The 23,451-nt window shown below is 43.8% G+C and overlaps 1 protein-coding gene across 4 annotated transcripts; it reads left to right on the top strand.

Moving 5' to 3' along the window:
* The first annotated feature begins 209 nt into the window (after nt 1–209).
* ikbkg (inhibitor of nuclear factor kappa B kinase regulatory subunit gamma) lies at nt 210–12,556 on the top strand. Of its 4 annotated transcripts, XM_077546871.1 has the most exons (15): nt 211–566; nt 1,054–1,194; nt 3,292–3,551; nt 4,557–4,631; nt 4,718–4,819; nt 5,359–5,538; nt 6,740–6,801; nt 7,032–7,079; nt 7,675–7,872; nt 7,966–8,118; nt 9,123–9,195; nt 9,293–9,427; nt 10,047–10,183; nt 10,487–10,563; nt 10,792–12,556. In XM_077546871.1, exons 2-15 carry the CDS (start codon nt 1,056–1,058, stop codon nt 10,980–10,982), a joined length of 1,830 nt encoding a protein of 609 aa, XP_077402997.1. In that variant the 5' UTR covers nt 211–566; nt 1,054–1,055; the 3' UTR covers nt 10,983–12,556. The 4 variants fall into 4 exon arrangements, with proteins under 4 accessions (XP_077403016.1, XP_077402997.1, XP_077403007.1 ...); XM_077546890.1 differs by lacking the exon at nt 4,718–4,819 and having other exon boundaries at nt 210–566; XM_077546881.1 differs by lacking the exon at nt 7,032–7,079.
* The last annotated feature ends 10,895 nt before the right edge of the window (nt 12,557–23,451 follow it).

The raw sequence follows: 23,451 nt of genomic DNA, 5'->3' as shown, positions 1-23,451 counted from the left end.
GTTTTGTCTCTTACCCTGGCCTGCATCATAGTCAAGGGACCAGCAATCAATGTAAAACACGACAGTGATGTTCTTATATTGTGGTTATACTACAACACACCATAAACGACGCCTTCTCAAAAATTTGAAATAACTTTATTTCCCAATTGTCGTAACAATGGGGCGGTAGAACAAATGTCATTCCGACTGTGGTTGCGTTCGAAAAAGTTCTTCCTTAGAGTCTAAACTCTGGGTTAGTTACTAATTCCGTGCTAACAACACTGGCCTCGTCATGTGTTTTACAGTTAATGTCAACCCACGCAGAATGTTTTATCAGAACAAGAAAATATAGGAGTAGATGATTAACGGAGGTCTTCATTTCACGTTTATGTCCGGTTCTTGGGGTGTGAACAAGTGCTTCTGAAAACTCAAAACAGTTCCGGCTAGCTGTGTAAGCTAACTTGCTAATTGTGTAGCATTCGCCTGCCTGAGTTGGCTACCTAGCTGGGTTTTCTCAGATTGTTAGCGAGCGATTACCTGGCTGCCTCCCTGCTTTTCAGGATAACAATCCTGGAAAATAATAAAAGGTAACGCAAGACCCCCCACTGTATCTTCATAAATTTAAATTTATTAATGTTTTTTATGTGTTTTTTGTTGTAAACATAGTACATACCTTGTCTCAGTACTATGGGGAAACATGATGCACATCGAGCCGTACATGACACGCCTTTCCAGAGATTCATTAATATCAGTATATTAAATGTGTCATTTTATTTATTTACTCTACTTTTTTACATGTAAAAAAGAAGGAATCTGTAAATCCATATTTCCCAGTCCCGCGGTTTACCCCATCGTTTTTGTAATGACGTAATGTTTTCTTGCGGTCACTGACAACGTTCTTTGTACATATGTTGGCACGGTACGGATGGTAGCGTTACAACGGTGTGGTTAAGACGTCCAGTCAGGTGTAGTGGATGCTTTAAAACAAACACGAAGGTGCCCGTGTCGTGTTAACACCCATTGTTTGGAGGAGAAAGATAAAGGATTGATGTGTGTGTTTACATCTGCGCGTAGGGATGGTGCAGCCCCAACCTGATGGCCCACTGCAGTGGGACATGTCAGGCGAGGATAGTGGGGGGACCCTCAGGGTCCCACCTGAGCTGGCAGCCAATGAAGTGGTCACCAGGTTGCTTGGAGACAACCAACAGCTCAGAGGTATGTACTCCGATAATATGTTCAGTAAGCAAACAAGGTTGTCCTGGCAGATCTCGATCAACTCCATATTTTATTTTCACTCCTTGTTTTCCTTTACCTCACGAAACTATGGCATCTTATTTTTGGTAAAATAGGACTGCTTTTATCATTAGTTTGTATCTCTTGCAACACAATAGTAGCATAACACATTCTCAGTGTCTGTTTCACTTTGAGCTATCATCATAATATACCAGACTTATTTGGCCAGTAGAAAAAGGATACATTCTTTTTAGTGCTGTATTGTTATTGTGAGTTGCAAAAAAAGCAGGGTAATTAATTGTGCATATGTTTCACATACTCAGTTAGTTTCAAGCAAAATGAAAATTAAAATAATGAACAAACATGATAGACTGATATATAAAATTAACATTAGCATTATTATAAAGATTGAGGTTTGTGTGCTGTACCATTGGTGTGCTGGATACAGAGAGATATACAGTGCTGCTCAAAAGTTTGTGAACCCCTTGAGCAATTTTGACTTTCCATTGTTTCAACCTGATTTTGTTGTTCAATCGGAACCATTACATTTTATGTGAAATAACAGGTGTAGGTTTATCAATTCAATGCATTGTTGTTGTTTTTTAAATCAATGGTGTAGTCAAAACTTAATTAAAAATAGTTTTTGGTCAATTCATGTAGGTGCAAAAGTAAGTGAACCCTGAGCTGCGTTGCTTAAAACAAGCAGTCAAGTAGGATCAGGTAGGACAATTTGGTAGCTAAACTAACCACTGAAATGGACCAATGAAATGAGAGGTTTAGGGAAGAAATTGTGTATCACTGACTGAAACAGAGACAAAACTATGTCACTTTAGTCTTACCCAGGTGAACCCATACGGGTCAGTCATGCTGAGAGGAAGAGAAATCTCAGGGCACCTCAGGAAGTGGGTAGTGACAGCACATCTGTCTGGGGAAAGCTATAAAGTAATCTAAAAAAATATATAGCTTCATCATTCCACTGTGAAGCAGATCATCTGCAACTCGAGAACTTTGGAAATTATTACAATCCTGCCTAGAATTGGACGACCTTCTAAAATATCAGCAAGAACCATAAGAAAAATGATCATTCAGGTAAAAAGCCAACTCGAACATCACATCAAGGGATTAGCAGACCTCCTTTGCTGGATCTGGGACACATGTGTATGCTTCAACAATCAGAAGAAAAGTCACATCGACAAGGCTTTCATGGAAGGCTTTCCAGATAAAAGCCTCTGCTCATAAAAAAAGATCAAAGCTGCCCACCTCAACTTTGCCAGCAAGTACCTGGACAACACTGAAGCTTTTTGGAAGTCCCTTCTGTGGACAGATGAGTCCAAAATTTTACTGTTTGGTCACAACTAAAACAGTCGTGTTTGGTGAAAAGTCAACACTGCATACCAGCAAAAGAACCTTCAACCTAGAGTGAAACATGGGGGGTGAGAATGTTAAATTTTTGGCTGGTTTTTCATCCCCAAGACCTGGACAACTCCACATAATCCAGGGAATCATGAATTCAGAGGAATATTGTGAAATCTTGGATCATAACCTGAAGCCGTCCTTTGTGAAGTTACAGCCTGGTAGAAGATGGATAATGCAACATGACAATAATCCAAAGCATTCCAGCAATGCAACCAAAGAATGGCCAAAGAACAACAAGATTCATGTTCTGGATGTGCCCAGTAAAAATCCTTGCTTAAATTCTTTCAAAATACTGTGGCGGGACCTAAAGCGGGCAGTTTATGTTAGACGCCCATCCAAGCTCTCTCAACTGGCTGCATTTTGCAAGGAAGAATGTCAAAAATTCCCCCAAAGTAGATAAATCACTAAAGAAAGTGTTTGGAGGAAGTTCTCAAAATAAATCATCATAATACTTACACTATAAAAAAAATTAAATACAGAAACCGTGTGGTCAGAGTGTTGGTGTGTTGTGATCTACAGATACAAGTTCAACATTTCTGAGGACTCTCATTAATTCAGAAAATACCTGTTAAGAATGAACAATTTGATCAATCACCTCTACTAATTAAATTCATTATGTGCACCCGTTTGACAACTTGTGCCCTTTCCCATCACGTCTTCCAGAGGCCTTGCGGCGGAGCAACCTAGCCTTGCGTCAGCGCTGTGAAGAGATGGAGGGTTGGCAGAAAAAGACGAGGGAGGATAGGGAATTTCTCAGTTGTCGTTTCCAAGAGGCCAGGGCCCTGGTGGAAAGGCTGGCACAGGAGAACCATTCTTTACAAGGCCTGGTGAATGGACCAGCTTCCTCATCCAACCACTGCTGTAGCTCCAGCCAGACTGAAGGCTCTTTTCCAACAAAGAATGGCCCTCTTGATGTACCACAGGTTGGTTCATTTAAAATATCCACGAACAGGCATAGGCAACACATTCAGAATTTCCGGTGGAAAGGTGAGGATAGTTACGTGTTTCCGGTCTTACTGTAGATTGTTTCATGCTACTGGAATGTCTTCCTGAGGTGGGCTTGTGTCATAGATATATTCAGGGGGAATCACACTATGTGGTTATTTATTGATCATTCAATTTCAAACTCGTTTTTGTTATTTGTTACATGGTCTGAGAAATGTGTTCATGTGGCACCCCCAGTAGCACTGATGAAAAATTGTGGCCCTCCATCATTTAAGTTGCACAACCCTGGCCTGATCTATGCTATAATGCAAGCTGTGTTTTGTATTTTTTATGTCTTCAATTTGTTATATAAGAGAGTCAAAAATATTAGAAGCTGTCCGTGTGATGCTTTTCAACAAGGAAAGCGTCTCCTCGCAGTGATGTCCTTCCCTCCATGATGGAATCATGTAAGCAGAGAACCAAGTAGTTTAGTCACAAGATCTGAAAAACACCCATGGACTTCCCCGCAGTACCTACCTGTCTCTATTTGTTTACAAATAAACACTGAGAAAGTAAACAAAACATAGGCTGCAGTAGATATTGTAATACCAAACAAGCAACTTCAGTTAATTAGTTGCAGTAATTTCTGGACTATAAGGCGCACCTGACTATAAGCCGCGCTAGCTAAATTTGGGGAATTACCAAGTTTGTTACAAGCCACACCCGACTGTAAGCCGCAGGTGTTTTAATGTTACCGCACCGGGTTCCAGCTACTTTCTTTTCCATAATGAGAGCGCAAATTGTCTCGCTCCCTGTCTCTCCTACTGTATCTGGGCTCACTTGGTTTGTTTTGCTGTGCCTGACACTCTTGCGCTTCCTTTATAGTGTGCCCCATTGTGATCTGATGGGTAAGCCGCACCTTTGTATTAACCGCAGGGTCAAGCAAGTGAAAAAAAGTAGGGGTTTGTAGTCCAGAAATTACTGTAATCTCATTTTTCTTTCAGATCCTGGATCAGCGGGAAAAGAAGATAGTGGAGGAAGCAGATCAGCACACACAGACAACTCCCCCTCGCAGCTTGGTAAGATTTGAGCAGACACCTGCAGCATGCACTCTTGGTTCTAATATATTTGTTTATTTTCCATCTAACGAGGATGTCTGTTCTAGGGCGATGCAAGTATATGTAGCTCCGTGAGTAGTAACCTCCCAACCCCCCCTACCTCAATTGCAGAGGTATCGGGGGGTTCAATGGGCAGGGAAAATGGCCAGGTGAGAATGCTCACGACGACGCTGTTTTCACAATCTAATCTTCTTTGTTGCTCCTGCCTCAAGATGATCTTTTGATACAACATAATCAGTCATCGCTCAGACTAAAATTATGACTAAATGGCCTGTCAAGTGTAACACAAAATAGAACCCTACGCCGTTAGCTGTGCTGAGTCGTGCTGACACTAATTTTCTTCATCAGCATCTACTGCTACGCTACCAGTGCCATCTTCTGTGTGGGAAATAGTGCTACACATCCAGCAAAAGTCAATTTGGGCTTGGTGGGGATTTCATATGTTGCTAAAAGCCAAGGTCTCCCATATGATTGGATCCCTAACACTAATTGACACTAATTCTGCTTATCTGTTTACTCATGTGAAACTCTGGTTTGTCTTGTAAATTATAGCAGCAATACTTTTGTATTTTCTGCCTATTAGCTCATCCTGAGCATATGATTAGCCTCTAATCAACTTTCCTTCTTTAGTAATAGCTCCTTGTATCTCAGCTCTTTCAAAATTCACATTGCATGCCTCTCTCTGCAGCTCGTCGAGAGTACAAATGACTTTCTGCAAGTGAAGAGTCACAAAGAAAAGCTGGAGGAAGGCATGCGAGATCTGAAAAAGAAAAATGAAGAGCTGGAGAGGCAGAAAGACGAGGGCGAAAAGGAGAGAGAGCGAATGCGTCGCTGCATTGAGTTGGCAGCCAAACTGGCTCAAGTACAGGTAACAGTGATGCAGTTACAGTTGGTCCAAATTACACGCCATGAACTAGGATTTTGTTGATTAAGTCAAGTTTGTCAGGATGAGTGTTTTGTGTATTTTGTTTTGTTTTTTTGCATATTTTTTTTCTTTAATAATTTTTTTAAAATGACCGGTGACTTCATTTCCGGCTGAACAAGAGTCGAACCATTTTCACATTATTATTTTTTTCTTCTTCATATTGGAATAAAGTAATTTCACATCCACTACAGTAGGTGGCAGTGGTGCTTTCATTGTCAGGGAAGTGCGCAAGGAGTATTATTTGCTCCTCTGTATAGGCATACTTACAACAATTTTATAAACAAATGATACTATTTATTAGAACGGTGGAAATTTTGTTGTCTGTTTTTGTTTATTTTATTTTGGGGGGGGGGGGGGTGTAACAAAAAATACAGTAATTGAGAAACATTGCTTTAAGACAATATACTTGGTGTCCTCACATTACCACAAACCAGTGAACAGGTGAGTTACATGGAAATACTGTAGCTATCCTGCCAAAATATCCGGTGGCAAACAAGACATCTTTTTAATCAAGCTTACCGTACATAATAACTAGGATGAGTTTGCCCTGTGATTGATTGGTGACCAATCCAAGTACCCCACTTTACACTCAGTCAGTTAGGATCAAGCTCAAGCTCTCCAATTACTCTGAATAACTAAAGCGCTGTAAAAATGGGTAGCTTAATAGAATGAGTTAGTCAATTTTAAGTTTGCATGCAGTGCACTCACATTAAAATTAAAACAAGCAACACAAATACAGTTCCACAGTGACACAAGCCTATTATAACTGTTGCGAATTACGTTATTTTTCATAGACATGCCATTTATATTTATGAGGTGTCTTAGTTAGACATCTACTACAGTGGAGTCACGGGTGTGACGTTTGAAAATAATGTATTGATGTGATAGGTATTGTGAGTTTTGCATGTACAAATCACATTGTTAGAAATATGAGGACAGTAGCATAAATGTAGTAGTGCTTATGTCAACAAATAAAAACTATCAACAGCTGGCGGTTCAGATAATGGATGGAGTTTCTCCCACTTCCTTCAATTGTCCATTACTTTTAGTTTTTTAATAAAACTATTGCTAATATTGTTTTACTTATTGCAAATCACGGTGGGATAAGTGTGACCCCAAAGGCTTACATGAATGTCTTCAACAGGCAAGCGGCGCTACTGAGGAGGCTGGTCAACATCGCACTGAAGCCCAACATTCCTCTGACTGGTACGATGTTTGATGACATTTTGTTTTTTAATTGACATTTTCCACTTAACACTTCTAAAATGTCTAACGTGTCAGCAGCGCTGTTCAATTAATCTTAGCATTGTATGCGCATATAAACTTTGGGTCAAACATCCAATGGTGCTTGTCATGTTGGTTTTTATTCTTGTAATGAAAGCCTTCTTTTTGCTATATCTACTCCCTTCTCCCTTCATTCCTCTTCCTTGTACCAGCTCTAGCCTGGCTAAACTCACAGAGCAGCTTCAGGCCACGCAGGGCAGGTGAGCCCACAGCTCTGTGTGGCTTTTTTTCCGGGCAAATGCATGTCAACTCGCTACCGTCTTCTCTGTTCTGCACTGTGGCTGTTGCAACCTCTTCTGTCTGTCTGTGGCTTTTTTTTTCTTTTTGCAAACGATGTGAACAGTTAAGCCCAAGCCCAAAACACGCCTTTTATTTTGTCACTGCATATCCTTTAGCTGGACACGACACAAGACATTGAGTTAAGAGGTACAATTACAATACAACATTACAATTTTCATTTTTGCATTTTGACAAAAATGTTTATGACTGAAGTTATTCATCATGCCTTTTCTCTATTCTAATGTTATAATTGATTAGAACGTCCTTGATGCTATATGTTTTGCTACAATTGTGCAAATGATTGTGTTCCCTAAGAAAAAATTGCATCGAGGATAAATAATTTTGAAAATTATGCAAATGGAAATTGATCTCACCATCATACATATGCATCATTTATGCATAATTTGATTTCGCCAAACATTAAATTTGTTAGCGCAGTATATCTAATGGATTTTTAGTGGAGGTATTATTTTTTTTTGTATGTGTGGGAGTTAATTATGATTCAATAATGAATAGGTATCGTGAACTAGAGGAGAAGCTTAACTACCTGCTGAAGAGTTCTGCTCAGCGTGACAGAACCGAAGCTCTGCTCAAGCAAAAGGACAAGGACTGCGAGGCTCTCAAAGCTCAGGCAACGTCTCTCTTAGCAGAACTGAACGAGAGGCAGAGCTGCCTGGACAAAAGCGAGCAAGAACGCAAAATGCTGGAGGACAAGTATGCGATCACTTCAGGGTGTACTTGAGATTTAAGAAGACAAGTCTGCATGTGTGAGCTCATATTGATGCACTTTGCTGTGCTTGTGTGCAGATTGTGTAGTAAGGTGAAAGCCCTGCAGGTGGCAGAGCAAGAACTGGAGCAGCAGAGGAATCAGCATCATGTGAACATGGACAAGCTTATGTTGCAGATTCAGAGCTTGGAGCAAGCCCTCAAGACAGAGAGACATGTTGTCACTGTGGAAAAGTGGGGGGACACACACACACATTTTAGAAAACATTATTATTAATTGTAATATACTGTACTCATTTCTGTGAAAACTGCTTTTACTGAACGACATTTTGCAAGGTTGTTAGTTCAAAAAATGTTTTAGGTATACTGGGAAAAAAACATGCCAAACCCAAACATTTAGGCATGTTGAACATTCATGTAAAAACTAAAATGGGAAATAGAATTAAAAAATAATAATAATAACTCCCCCCTAACTGGGGGCGACATGGCTCAGTGGTAGAGTGGTTGTCTCCCATCTGTAAGGTTGTGGGTTCGATCCTCACCCTTGGAGACCATCTCAAAGTGTCCTTGAGCAAAACACCAAACCCTGATTTGCTCCCAGTGGACCTGGCAGCGCCTTGCATTGCAGCAGCCGATATGAGGATGTCTTCAACATTTTTTCATCCACTGCATACACTCATCCTCATCTTTTTCTAATCAGTAATTTTTTTGCAGAATTTAAAATGGAAAAAAATGACCCCAATATTTTTACATGAACAAATATTCTAAATGTGATAAACAAACATTTATTAAATGCTTTACTTTAATGCATGTAATGGTGTTTATTGCTCAAACACAACCTGTGCTACCTTAAATGTAGCCATCCGCTGTCATGCTAAAGGATAATCTATGGTCAAAATTAATTCATGATTAATGCGATCATTTTTTGTGATTAATTAATCAGTTAACGCTTTAACTTTGACAGCACTAGTCAAAAGTAAACTAATTATGGATCAAAAATGGACTGATCCACTTTATGGGTCATTTTGGCCCAACTTTCTGGGTTGTTTTATACAAAATGATCCAATTTTTTGACCCAAGTAAAGGATCTGACCAATATTTATGAGTTGTTTTACGATCGGTCCATTTTTGACCCAACTGTTTTTAGAGTATGGTGTAGATAAAAGCGTTATAATAAAAACGGTCCATTTACCAACTAAATGCTGGTATTCATTTCTCTTGTTATTTTATTTTTTTAGAAAAAAACTGACGCAGCTACAGCATGCCTACACATGTCTCTTTAGAGACTATGATTCTATACTCAAGAGTGAGGTAAAGTACATTGAATGAACGATACACCCCTGTGAGTTCTTCTACATAAACCAGGTTAATGTTTTCCCATCCTGTATGTACCACAAATGTTTTCCAGGGAGGAGATCTGTGCAACCGACTGGAGGAGGCAGAGAGAGCTCTGGCCCTGAAGCAGGACCTGATTGACAAACTGAAGGAGGAGGTAGAGCAACAAAAGGGCTCGCTGGAGACAGTTCCTGTCCTCACTGCTCAGGTACGAGTTCAGTGATTCTGTCGGCATGATTAAAAGGGTGCTTGAGTTGAGGGTGTTGAGTTGTACATTTTTCCTAACATTTGAAATGGCTCAAAAAGCCCCAAACCCATATAGTATGCAAAAGCTTAATAGTTTTTTTTTCTTTCATCGGTTAAGCAGAAAATCTCTGTTTGAACACTCATCAGTCAGCTGAATGATCTTATTACCATTTGTAAACCATTAGTTTTACATTCCAGTAGAACTGACACATGACTGTACAACTTGGTTCAACATCTAACGGGCTGTGACCTAAAACTAATTGCACATTTGTCTTTATTAAGATCATTCAGGCTGGGAGTCATTGAATAAGTTAATACACCAGAGCAACACAAGATTTACAATGGTGTGCATGTAACAGCTTTTGTTTCAAGCTCAACAGATTATGTGTATTAGTGCTGGTATGTGTACTCGGTCGAACATTTTGCAGGCTGACGTGGCTTTTAAACCGTGCATCAATTGTCATTTCTGTTCCCAAGTAGCAACAGCGGGTTGTACACCCTGCATGCATTTTCAATGGAAACTAATGTATCAGAATTTGGTCATATAAACTTCTTTTCCTCCATCTTACTTTTGTGTTCAGGCCGAGATCTACAAGGCAGACTTCCTTGCAGAACGAGAAGCAAGGGAAAAACTAAACCAGAAGAAAGAAGAGCTGCAGGATCAGCTGACTCATGCTTTGGCTGAGATTGATAGGCACAAACAGGAAGCGGCATCCCGGTGAATATCTCCTCTCTTTTTTTTTTAAGAAGAAGAAAAAAAGCCCGCTTGTCTCCTTGGTTGAATCGGTTCATAAAGAGGGCATTTGTTACTGTGATAGTGGTGACAGTTTGTCCACACACTTTGAGGAAGTCAAGAGTATTTTCATCTATGTCCATTTGAACTGAATTGACAGGATGCTGTACCAGCATCAAGCTTTACAGTACTGCCGTTGTCAAGATTAGATCAAACATCCGGGAAAGTCATCTTTGATGGATGTTTGAAGCAGGTTCATGAACGTATCCACACCTTCCACTGTTTCAGGGCACGTATGGAGCAGATGAAGCTGAGGCATCAAGAGGATTTTTCAGCACGGGTTCCACACATTCCGCCTCCACAAGGTATATCGCTAAGTAATGATACATTCATCCTGATAGAACTTAAAAATGAAAAAAAGTAACATTAACACAATATAGTTTTTAATTGTCTATACTTGAAGCGGGGATATTTGCGATAGAACAAGTATGCTTGTTAACATTGAAGGAGAATATAGCAGTATAACAGCAAAAAAATAAAGAAAGAAAGAAAAGTGTGTCATGAAGAGTAACCCGCTTGTGCTCAATTATCAGGTGGATTTTCTGCCGGAGCTTTCAACACAGCACCCCCTCCATCCTCGTACCGCAATCCCGGATTGGTGCAGGTTGGTGATCAAGGAGCAGCAGGAGTTGAGGATCTGCCAGATTTATGTTGTCCCAAGTGCCAGTACCAGGCTCCAGATATGGACACACTGCAAATCCATGTTATGGACTGTATACAGTAACAGATTCAGCGTTCCCTTCAATAATGATATATCGACCAGCCATACCATTATAATCACTGATATGTGAATTGAATAACATTACCTTGTTACAATAGCACCTGCCATTAATTGAGATTTTAGACTGTAGTATGTCACCATTTTGACCTCAGTTCATTTGCTGAAATTGGGATCTCTGGAGGAGTGGCAAGTATCTACCAGAAGGGATTTGATAAAGGACAGTCAGTGTGCCTACAATAGGATGGTGGCCACTAAATGTACCGGTAGTTGTTGTTCCACAGAAAGGTACTAAAGCACAAACTTTTTTATGTTTTATAAATAACATGCCCTGTTCAGATGCTTAGCCATGCAGTACGGAAGCTCAGTATGCCTTTTCACGCAAGAACAATTTTGCTGTGCAATTGGAGAGTTTGATATACTCTCTGTTTTATTTGTATAACAGGACAAGGGATAGTGCGCCAGGCAGTGCTACAGGTGTATAGTATGTAAAGAATGTGGCCAAGTTGCAGGTGTTGACTTGGCATCCAAAGTCCATTCACTTCAATCTAGTTGAGGTTCTTTCAGACGGACTGGACAGTAGGCACCAAGTTCTTGTCAGAGCTGTTTTAGCTCCTATACAGTATTAATCTGAAGGTTATATTGATATGGCTGATCGGTGTAGAGTCTTTAGACGGACGAGGGTTCTTTTCCAGCTCAGTGTGTAGCTGGGGTAAACATTTTTGTAGTTGCACCTTACTTGCACTTAAATGCAATACACATTTAAATCAAGTTAACCTAATATGGACGCTTAAAATGACTATGATGGAATCCAGATGTGCCAAACAAAGGACTGTTCTTGTGAATGAAAGAACAATAGCATCGTATTCCTCTTGACCTGGTCCACCCATTCACTTTCTGCTGTAGCTTTTCTTCAATGCTCTCATTTTCCCCCACTTATTTTGTTGTCTGTTGCTTTTCCCAGATTCCACCTCCTTTTCACATATGCAAATGCAAATAAGATGTGCATTTTAACAGGGTTAGGGTTAAACAAAAGAGAAAAAAAAGGAACAGCTGATGTGTGTGAAATTAAATGTGTTCTTTAATTGTGTTATCCACTGCTATTTATTCATAGTTAATCTTTGGACCTAAGATGGTATATCTTTAAAAAAAAAAAAAAAAAACTAAACAAGAACAGTAAAGTCATTTTTCCGATCTCCCTGAAGGGTAAACGTGAGCGGATAACCTAGTAAGCTTTAAATTAAGGTGTATATTCAAATATGGTATGTTTTGGTCATAAATGTTGCAAGTCTGCATTACCTCAAAACATATCTGTACTAGAGATGGTTTAACTCTTAGTGAGCAAAGTAGCCATTCTCTTTGTACTGTGTCTGTGTATGCTGTTGACTTCATCGCTTCTATATCACTGAGGACCTTTACTGTGTACTCTTCCCTGTAGCTTTCAATTATCTGAATGTAAGAGCATTGAGGTTAACGTTTTTTGTGATTATTGTCTGTAATGGATGCTCTCTGTTGGTGTAATGAAAATGTGTTTCAATCCGTTGACAAGTTCTGGAATAAATCACATGTTCATTGGCTCACACGTGAATGCTGCTGCTAAACTACTGAGAAAACATCTACCCGGCAGTTCCATTCACATCAGTTTAAATCCCATAAACTCTATAGGCACTGATGGCCATTGTGTACTAGTTTACATTTTTTGACACCATTGTGTCATGAAGTAACCTAAATGAGTAATTAATATTTAATAGGGCTGGAGTGGGTCCCGTTTTGACCACAGGAGCCATGTAATAATAATAAATGCTTATTGGTGGTATCCCGTCCGTCCGTCCGTCCGTCTTCTTCCGCTTATCCGGGGTCGGGTCGCGGGGGCAGCAGCTTTAGCAGGGAAGCCCAGACTTCCCTCTCCCCAGCCACTTCAGCCAGCTCATCCGACGGGACCCCAAGGCGTTCCCAGGACAGCCGAGAGACATAGTCTCTCCAGCGTGTCCTGGGTCGTCCCCGGGGCCTCCTGCCGGTAGGACATGCCCAGAACACCTCCCCAGGGAGGCGTCCAGGAGGCATCCGAACCAGATGCCCGAGCCACCTCAACTGGTTCCTCTCAACGTGGAGGAGCAGCGACTCGACGCTGAGTCCCTCTCGGATGACCGAGCTTCTCACCCTATCTCTAAGGGAGAGCCCGGCCACCCTGCGGAGGAAACTCATTTCGGCCGCTTGTATCCGGGATCTTGTTCTTTCGGTCACGACCCACAGCTCGTGACCATAGGTGAGGGTAGGAACGTAGATCGACCGGTAAATCGAGAGCTTTGCCTTTCGGCTCAGCTCCTTCTTCACCACAACGGACCGATACAGCATCCGCATCACTGCAGACGCTGCACCGATCCGCCTGTCGATCTCCCGCTCTAACCTACCCTCACTCGTGAACAAGACCCCAAGATACTTGAACTCCTCCACTTGGGGCAGGACCTCCTCCCCGACCCGGAGAGGGCACTCCACCCTTTTCCGACTGAGGACCATGGTCTCGGATTTGGAGGTGCTGATCCTCATCCCAACCGCTTCACACTCGGCTGCGAACCGCTCCAGTGAGAGCTGGAGGTCACGGCTTGAAGAAGCCAACAGCACCACATCATCTGCAAAAAGCAGAGATGCAATGCTGAGGCCACCAAACCGGACCCCCTCAACGCCTCGGCTACGCCTAGAAATTCTGTCCATAAAAGTTATGAACAGAATCGGTGACAAAGGGCAACCTTGGCGGAGTCCAACCCTCACCGGAAACAAATTCGACTTACTGCCGGCAATGCGGACCAGACTCTGACATCGGTCGTACAGGGACCGAATAGCCCGTATCAGGGGGCTCGGTAACCCATACTCCCGAAGCACCCCCCACAGAACTCCCCGAGGGACACGGTCAAACGCCTTCTCCAAGTCCACAAAGCACATGTGGACTGGTTGGGCGAATTCCCACGCACCCTCGAGGACCCTGCTGAGGGTGTAGAGCTGGTCCACTGTTCCACGGCCGGGACGAAAACCACACTGCTCCTCCTGGATCCGAGATTCGACCTCCCGACGGACCCTCCTCTCCAGCACCCCTGAATAGACCTTACCTGGGAGGCTGAGGAGTGTGATCCCTCTAAAGTTGGAACACACCCTCCGGTCTCCCTTCTTAAAAAGGGGAACCACCACCCCGGTCTGCCAATCCAGAGGCACCGTCCCCGATGTCCACGCGATGCTGCAGAGACGTGTCAACCACGACAGCCCCACAACATCCAGAGCCTTTAGGGACTCCGGGCGGATCTCATCCACCCCCGAGGCCCTGCCACCGAGAAGCTTTCCAACCACCTCGGCAACTTCGACCCCAGAGATAGGGGAGCCCACCTCAGAATCCCCAGACCCTGCTTCCTCAAAGGAAGGCTTGTTGGTCGAATTGAGGAGGTCTTCGAAGTACTCTCCCCACCGGTTCACGACGTCCCAAGTCGAGGTCAACAGCACTCCGTCTCCACTATACACAGTGTTAACGGTGCACTGCTTTCCTCTCCTGAGACGCCGGATGGTGGACCAGAATTTCCTCGAAGCCGTCCGGAAGTCGTTTTCCATGGCCTCACCGAACTCCTCCCATGCCCGAGTTTTTGCCTCAGCGACCGCCAAAGCCGCATTCCGCTTGGCCAGCCGGTACCCGTCAGCAGCCTCCGGAGTCCCACAGGCCAAAAAGGCCCGATAGGACTCCTTCTTCAGCTTGACGGCATCCCTTACCGCTGGTGTCCACCAGCGGGTTCGAGGATTGCCGCCACGACAGGCACCAACCACCTTACGGCCACAGCTCCGATCGGCCGCCTCAACAATTGAAGCGCGGAACATGGTCCACTCGGACTCAATGTCCCCCGCCTCCCCCGGGACAATGGAGAAGCTCTGCCGGAGATGGGCGTTGAAACTCTTTCTGACAGGGGATTCTGCCAGACGTTCCCAGCAGACCCTCACAGTACGTTTGGGCCTGCCTGGTCGGACCGGCATCTTACCCCGCCATCGGAGCCAACACACCACCAGGTGGTGATCAGTTGACAGCTCCGCCCCTCTCTTAACCCGAGTGTCCAACACATACGGCCGCAAGTCCAATGACACGACTACAAAGTCGATCATCGAACTACGGCCTAGGGTGTCCTGGTGCCAGGTGCACATATGAACACTCTTGTGCTTGAACATGGTGTTCGTTATGGACAGTCCGTGGCGAGCACATAAGTCCAATAACAAAACACCACTCGGGTTTCGATCGGGGGGGCCATTCCTCCCAATTACGCCCCTCCAGGTCTCACTGTCATTACCCACGTGAGCGTTGAAGTCCCCCAGTAGAACGAGGGAGTCCCCAGGGGGTGCGCTCTCCAGCACACCCTCCAAGGACTCCAGAAAGGGTGGGTACTCTGAGCTGCTGTTCGGTGCATAAGCACAAACAACAGTCATGACTCGTCTCCCCACCCGAAGGCGGAGGGAGGCTACCCTCTCATTCACCGGGGTAAACCCCAACGTACAGGCGGCTAGCTGAGGGGCAATGAGTATGCCCACACCTGCTCTGCGCCTCTCACCGTGGGCAACTCCAGAGTGGAAGAGGGTCCAGCCCCTCTCGAGAGGATTGGTACCAGAACCCAAGCCGTGTGTGGAGGTGAGTCCGACTATATCTAGTCGGAACTTCTCAGCCTCGCACACCAGCTCGAGCTCCTTCCCTGTCAGAGAGGTGACATTCCATGTCCCCAGAGCTAGCTTCAGTAGCCGGGGGTCAGACCGCCAAGGCCCCCGCCTTTGGCTGCCACCCAACTCACTGCGCACCCGACCCCTTTGGCCCCTTCCACCGGTGGTGAGCCCATGGGAAGGGGGACCCACGTTGCCTTTTCGGGCTGTGCCCGGCCAGTCCCCATGGGTATAGGCCTGGCCACCAGACGCTCGCCTTCGAGCCCCACCTCCAGGCCTAGCTCCAGAGGGGGGCCCCGGTGACCCGCGTCCGGGCAAGGGAAACGAAGATCCAAGGTTTGTGTTTGTCATTGGGGTCGTTTGAGCCATGCTTTGTCTGGTCCCTCACCTAGGACCTGTTTGCCTTGGGTGGCCCTACCAGGGGCATGAAGCCCCGGACAACATAGCTCCCAGGCTCATTGGGACACGCAAACCCCTCCACCACGATAAGGTGATGACTCACGGAGGGGTGGTGGTATCCCCACTTATTCACTGATATCACTGATTTCCCATGCAACTTTTGTATTGAATAAGTGGTGGTATCCCCACTTATTCAATACAAAAGTTGCATGGGAAATCAGTGAGTAAACCGAATCTAATAAAAGTTATGCAAAGGAGAAAAGGACTTAAAATATAAACATATCCCAACTATAATTTCTTGAGAAGGGTACTCTTTTTGATACAACAGCTCCTCAACATACGCATTGACAGTATGCATGTTTCTGGAGTAAACCAGCTCCCCACAATTTACAGTTGTCATGGTCTGTTGATTTTGTTATTTTCGCCAAGTACCTTGTTTGCCTTTTTCTTAATTAAATCCCCTTTTTAACTGCATCCTTGCCTGGCTGCTTTTGCTCCCTGCATTTGGGTCCTCCACCAAACTCCACCCTGCTGACAGAGTGACTCGACCACAGAAGGACCTAGCGGGAGCCTCAAGTCCCCGAACCACGTCTGCCGCAGCCTCAAGTCCCAGTCCCGGCTCCACGGCAGCCTCAAGTCCCAGTCCCGGCTCCACAGCAGCCTCAAGTCCCCGTCCCGGCTCCACGGCAGCCTCAAGTCCCCGTCCCGGCTCCACGGCAGCCTCAAGTCGCCTGTGCCGCCCGCGGCCCCTTCGCCGCCCGCGCCCCCTGGCCTCTGATCCTGTTCCGGCAGCGTGAGCCCCGCGGCAGGTCTTTGTTTCTAATTAGGCGGCGCACAACCCGCCACCCCCTCCTGATCCTAGTCCGACCGCGCACGACTCGCTGCTGCCTTCTGGTCCTGTGTGGCACTCGGGTCACCCTCCCGGCCGACCCTCCGATCCCCTCATGTCTGGCGGCCGGACGCCCCCCTGAGCGGCCCCTCCCGGCCCTTCCTGTCTGGAGGCCGAGATGGCCTCTCCGGGCCCCTACTGACTGGCCCTGATTGACGGGCCGTGTTCCCACATCCTTGTCATCTTCTGCCAGTTTTTGTTTTGAGACTCTTTGTTTTGGTTTGGCCGTCTGGGATCTGTCCCTTGAGGGAGGGGTACTGTCATGGTCTGTGTTTTGGTTTGTTTTATTGGTCATGTTTTCCTAGCGTGTCTCCCTTTGTCAATGTCTCGTCAAGTTTTATCATGTCCTCCTGTGCTTGTCATCCCGGTCCCTGGTGTTACCCAATCAGTTCCCCAAGCCACGTGTGTCTTGTGCAGGTGTCTCTCGTTGTCTCGTTACTGCGTGTCTTTTGTTCCCTGCTTTCATTCAGTCATTGTCGCTGTCACACCCATGCCATGTCCTGTCGTCATCATTTCCTTGCTTTGCAGTGTTCCTGTTTGGTTTGTTGCTTTGACCTGTGTTTTTGGATATTGTTGATTTTGTTATTTTCGCCAAGTACCTTGTTTGCCTTTTTCTTAATTAAATCCCCTTTTTAACTGCATCCTTGCCTGGCTGCTTTTGCTCCCTGCATTTGGGTCCTCCACCAAACTCCACCCTGCTGACAGAGTGACTCGACCACAGAAGGACCCAGCGGGAGCCTCAAGTCCCCGAACCACGTCTGCCGCAGCCTCAAGTCCCAGTCCCGACTCCACAGCAGCCTCAAGTCCCAGTCCCGGCTCCACGGCAGCCTCAAGTCCCAGTCCCGGCTCCACGGCAGCCTCAAGTCCCCGTCCCGGCTCCACGGCAGCCTCAAGTCCCCGTCCCGGCTCCACGGCAGCCTCAAGTCCCCGTCCCGGCTCCACGGCAGCCTCAAGTCGCCTGTGCCGCCCGCGGCCCCTTCGCCGCCCGCGGCCCCTTCGCCGCCCGCGCCCCCTGGCCTCTTCGCCACGACAGCCCTCAAACCCGTGATCCTGTTCCGGCAGCGTGAGCCCCGCGGCAGGTCTTTGTTTCTAATTAGGCGGTGCACAACCCGCCACCCCCTCCTGATCCTAGTCCGACCGCGCACGACTCGCTGCTGCCTTCTGGTCCTGTGTGGCACTCGGGTCACCCTCCCGGCCGACCCTCCGGTCCCCTCATGTCTGGCGGCCGGACGCCCCCCTGAGCGGCCCCTCCGGGCCCTTCCTGTCTGGAGGCCGAGATGGCCTCTCCGGGCCCCTACTGACTGGCCCTGATTGACGGGCCGTGTTCCCACATCCTTGTCACCTTCTGCCAGTTTTTGTTTTGAGACTCTTTGTTTTGGTTTGGCCGTCTGGGATCTGTCCCTTGAGGGAGGGGTACTGTCATGGTCTGTGTTTTGGTTTGTTTTATTGGTCATGTTTTCCTAGCGTGTCTCCCTTTGTCAATGTCTCGTCAAGTTTTATCATGTCCTCCTGTGCTTGTCATCCCGGTCCCTGGTGTTACCCAATCAGTTCCCCAAGCCACGTGTGTCTTGTGCAGGTGTCTCTCGTTGTCTCGTTACTGCGTGTCTTTTATTCCCTGCTTTCATTCAGTCATTGTCGCTGTCACACCCATGCCATGTCCTGTCGTCATCATTTCCTTGCTTTGCAGTGTTCCTGTTTGGTTTGTTGCTTTGACCTGTGTTTTTGGATATTGTTGATTTTGTTATTTTCGCCAAGTACCTTGTTTGCCTTTTTCTTAATTAAATCCCCTTTTTAACTGCATCCTTGCCTGGCTGCTTTTGCTCCCTGCATTTGGGTCCTCCACCAAACTCCACCCTGCTGACAACAGTGAGAATTAATGAAAATGGACCTTGGACTTGTTTTTGAAATTCTTTTAAATGAAACATACAACATAAAAAAATGTTAACAGACATGAACTTAATACAGAATAATTGTTTTTTGACTATACTTGTCTGTAATATGTTATTAAAAAAACGTACATTACATATACATAAAAAAATAAATGTGCTTCAATCTACAAAATAATAATGCGTGTACAAGTCTATGAATGGGTGAAGTACAGATATACACATATGAACAAAACAAATTGACTTTAGTACTGTTTGTCTGCCTTTTTACATCTTGTCTTTAAAACAAATACTTCAAATTTGAGCTTTTGTTTGCTGAAAAACAATCTTATGTCCATGACCTACTCCTTGAGGCTAGTTTTTTTCTCTGCAGACACACATACACCACGCACGCACGCCACAAGCTAGCCAATAGCAGGACAATAGAAACATTAATTAATATTAACACTTGTTTCCCTCATTAGCACGTAGCAACATAATTGAGGAGCAAAAAGGCAGACTAGTAATGAAAATAATGTGTTGGTGTTGAGTGGTAGAAGGTAAGAAACTTTTCACATATCCTGGTAAAAGGAAGGAGCACTTTCACTCAACTAGAGAGCTCCGCTGGTCTGCTTGTAAGCGCGGGGGGTGGGGGGGTCGACGTGTATCAAACCATTTTCAATCAGATGGAGGGGGTGTACTGTATTTTAGTTGTTTAAATATTACTTTTAAACTCTATGGTTTTATATATACATATATTATAGCTATACGTTTCTAGCTTGTTAAAAAGAACACGCAGTAAAAATATATCCATATACTCTAAAAATTTGGGGGTGCTATTGTTCAATTTGGGTGTGGTGAAGCACCCCCAAAAATAGCCTAAATACGCGTCTGCCAGCGAGTGAAAGCCTGGCTTTGTTGATCCTTGACTATCCTTTAATCCGGGTAGCTTCCCTTTTTCTTTTCTGTCTCCCCCGACAAAGCTTTTCAGTTGTTTTGCAGCTTCTGCCATGAAAGCAATTATCGTGCGTAGCCGTTCGACTCGACTTCCATCTTTGTAAAGAATGGGGAAAGGGCGAAGTGACGTACAGTATATGGCATAAAGCAGTGGTTCTCAACCCTGGTCCTCAAGTACCCCTATTGTTAGATATTATTAACATTTAAATTCTTTATTTTCATATATTAACCATTGTTATACATTATTAACATTTTAATTCTTTATATTAACCATGTCGAAATGTTTTGTAGATGTGAGGTAGTGTTGAACTCAGTATAATTTGACCTTAACCTAAGCTGGTAAATTCTTTTGATGCCTATTCTGATTTGATCTGATTTGTTTATCTATTTTAAAACAGTCAGCTTTTTGGACAAACATCAACAAAGGGGACTAGCAAGCTTAATGGTAAAATATTAAAACTAAGGGTAACTTTATGAATTAATAATAATTGCTACAATATTTCTATTTCTATAGTACAAAAGATAATACTGGTAAATTTCATGTGGTTTCAGAAATTGAAAACAGCTAATGTGAATAAAGATAGGATAAAATTTATTTCAATCTTAATTATATTTTCCGTTATTTGACGCTTGTTAAATTTGGTCTTCTAATATTTTCCCAAATTCTCTTTTGAAATTTAAATAAATTGCTTGGGGCGCATTGTCGAATTTACTGGTTAAATGTAAAGTTTTCCCCTCTTTTTAAAGCAAAAATTGATTTACTGCTGTAGTTCTAGAATCAGTCTGAAAATTCTCTAAATCGATCTTTTCAGATGGGGGAATTATTGGTCGGTCTGGGTATATCGTCGCGAAGGACACAAACAGTCCATGTTGAATTAAATAAATATAAAATTAAAAGTTAGTCTTAATGTGATAATTATAGATAGTCCGTGAGAATGAATGAAATTTACAGGAGGACAATTGGGGATTTCCTTGACCATGGAGAAGGAGTAAGTTTTGGCAGAGACGGCGAAAATAAGGTGAATATGTTCCATTTCTATTTTTCCCTGGGGCCCTGGGGTTAGATGTTATTTTTTGATTTTATTTGTTGACGAAAGTTGCATTTATTTAATGGCTGGAAGCACATTCATGCCATATCTATAACAGTAAATATTATAATAAAACATTCCAATAATCATTACACTCTGTAAACAAAATTGGCCTCGTCAGATTTGAATTGGCTAAGATTTTCATTTTTGCATTAATGAATGTGCTTAGGTCATTAAAGTCAGCCAAAGGCTGGATTCTAATTGAATGTCACAACAAACAGATTTTTTTTTCCCACAGGACAGGACTACAGAACTTTACTAACATTTACTAACTCCAAACTAATAAAACTACCAGATGCTCTTTCAAAAAGAAGGGATGTGAAAATGTATATTTATTAGTGACTAAATGAGAATATTCTGCACCCAGATGAGGTGATGAAAAGGTCAATATGGTTCAGTCCACGGGGGGCACCTGGTTCCACATCTTGCCTATCAGACCTGCCGGGGGTCCGCCTTCTACTCAACCCCCACCTTCAGGAGTGAGCCACCAAACGAACCAACCGAGAAACCATTCAACTGTTTCTAGGAGCCACCTGACGAGCTGAAGACATCACTCAATGGAGATTGAGTTTCGCTGAGGACATCCCTCACTGGAGATAGGAGGAACGTATCCCTTTTCCGGGGCGTTCCACAAAGAATGAGTCACACCTTGGGAAAACAAACCCCGGTGATCAATCCCTGCATCTCTGGCAGTTGATGTGGGTTCTAAAAGAGCTGAAGGATCCATCCATCCATTTCCTTGACCGCTTATCCTCACAAGGATTGTGAGGGTACTGGAGCCTATCCCAACTGGCTTCGGGCAGTAGGCGGGGTACAACCTGAACAGGTTGCCAGCCAATCGCAGAGCTGAAGGACTCTGTTTGAAAAAACAAACAAACGCAAGAACGAAAACGGAACTGACAAACGTCAACAAAATTTCCATAGCCCAAACGACAACAAGTCTCCAATTGCGTACATAATGACATTCTTTCTCATACTGACTGTCATGCCAATTTGCTATTTCTGGGATCCCCCACCACAATTTTGAACATAATCACAACACATTGTCTTCATATATGATATGCTTATTTTACTGAAAAAATCTTTTAATGAATCACATTGTTTTTGACATATGACTGACCTCCTCTCCTGCTAAAAATAATGTTTTCATTATTTTTTTTTTCTTATGTTGCACCTGCCATTGCGATGATGAAGATCCCGCTGGAATCTTTGTGTAAATGTTAGTTATTGGGCTTTATTTTAAATAAGCCCAAAGGGCGGACTGTTAGATATTATTAACATTTAAATTCTTTATTTTCATATATTAACCATTGTTATACATTATTAACATTTTAATTCTTTATATTAACCATGTCGAAATGTTTTGTAGATGTGAGGTAGTGTTGAACTCAGTATAATTTGACCTTAACCTAAGCTGGTAAATTGTTTGGTTTAAAAAATTCCTTCTCAGCGTTCTGTGCGAAAACACATTTAGTCCTTGAGAACAAAATCTGCTTCGAACACATACACCCCTGACTCTGTTTTCGCCATCGCTCACGGAAAAGTACCCAGAGAGTATGTTTTGTCTACAAATGAAAGAGAGGCGGTCTGTTTAACTATAAGAAGCCATTTTACACGCGGAAGAGACACATTCGGCACTCTGAAATTCCACCTGTTATGTGATGTTTGGAGTCTGTCACGATGTCCAGAGATCTCTGTTTTTTTTATCAAATCATTTTTGCAAAGGTGTTTTTTCTTACATTAAATCTGTCTTCAAATTTTGGAACATGCAAAGAGGACAAATATATTTATTCCTCTTCACTATCCAGCCTGCTTTCCATGTCTCCCACAAAACACGTGTTTGAAACGATCAGCTAATCAGCAAGCACTGCATGAAGCCTTATAACGATCTTCAGTTGTGTTGGCTGGGGAGACACGGAAAACAAGCTGGATAGGGGTACTCAAGGACCGAACTCTTCCAACGCAAGCTGATTCCAATCAGCAGGATCGTTATCAGGCTTATGCAGAGCTTGCTGATGAGCTGATCATATATCAGCTGTGTTGGAGAACGGAAACATTCAAAACCTGCAGGACTCCAGCCCACCAGGACCGGAGTTTGACGCCTATGCTCTAAAGTAATCGGTCAGTCATGCATGACACCAACCAAGATAACAGAAATGAAGTGGAAAATTGATTCAGGCATGCTTATAACCAAATAAATATTGACATTATTGTATAAACTTAGCTTGTTTGACTTCAGGCTTATTAGAAATGTGGAGTTAATGATTGCTAGTTTATGTGTCGAGAAACTATTGTTGAAAGCATACAGGGTAAATTTACACAACAAAGTTGAACCTCCTTCGGTATTGTATTTCGAGCACAATGACATAATATACCAATAACATGACTTCCAAAATCATGTTTTGCCTACTGTGCTATTAACTTAGGCTACGGTACACTGTAAAGGTTTAAATAAGGTCATGGACTCTTGTTAAATTGGTTTGTTGGGGGTCTTCTGTTTTCCCTTGTTTTTCGAATGGAGAAAAAAAAGGGTCTTGGAAAATGATGAAATTAGGCTAGATGTATACTATTGCCATCCTTAATATCATAAGTTAAGCATA

Source organism: Vanacampus margaritifer, chromosome 1, assembly GCF_051991255.1.
Source record: "Vanacampus margaritifer isolate UIUO_Vmar chromosome 1, RoL_Vmar_1.0, whole genome shotgun sequence".
NCBI classification, from domain to species: Eukaryota; Metazoa; Chordata; class Actinopteri; order Syngnathiformes; family Syngnathidae; genus Vanacampus; species Vanacampus margaritifer.
The sequence above is the reverse complement of the archived record's forward strand: the minus strand, read 5'-3'. Positions and strand labels throughout refer to the sequence as shown.

Excerpts from the sequence above, each read along its gene's own strand:
- ikbkg (XM_077546871.1), top strand. The coding sequence starts at position 1,056 with ATGGTGCAGCCCCAACCTGATGGCCCACTGCAGTGGGACATGTCAGGC. Across the intron at positions 1,195-3,291 it reads AGACAACCAACAGCTCAGAG|AGGCCTTGCGGCGGAGCAAC; the intron begins GTATGTACTCCG and ends CACGTCTTCCAG. Across the intron at positions 9,428-10,046 it reads TTCCTGTCCTCACTGCTCAG|GCCGAGATCTACAAGGCAGA; the intron begins GTACGAGTTCAG and ends TTTTGTGTTCAG.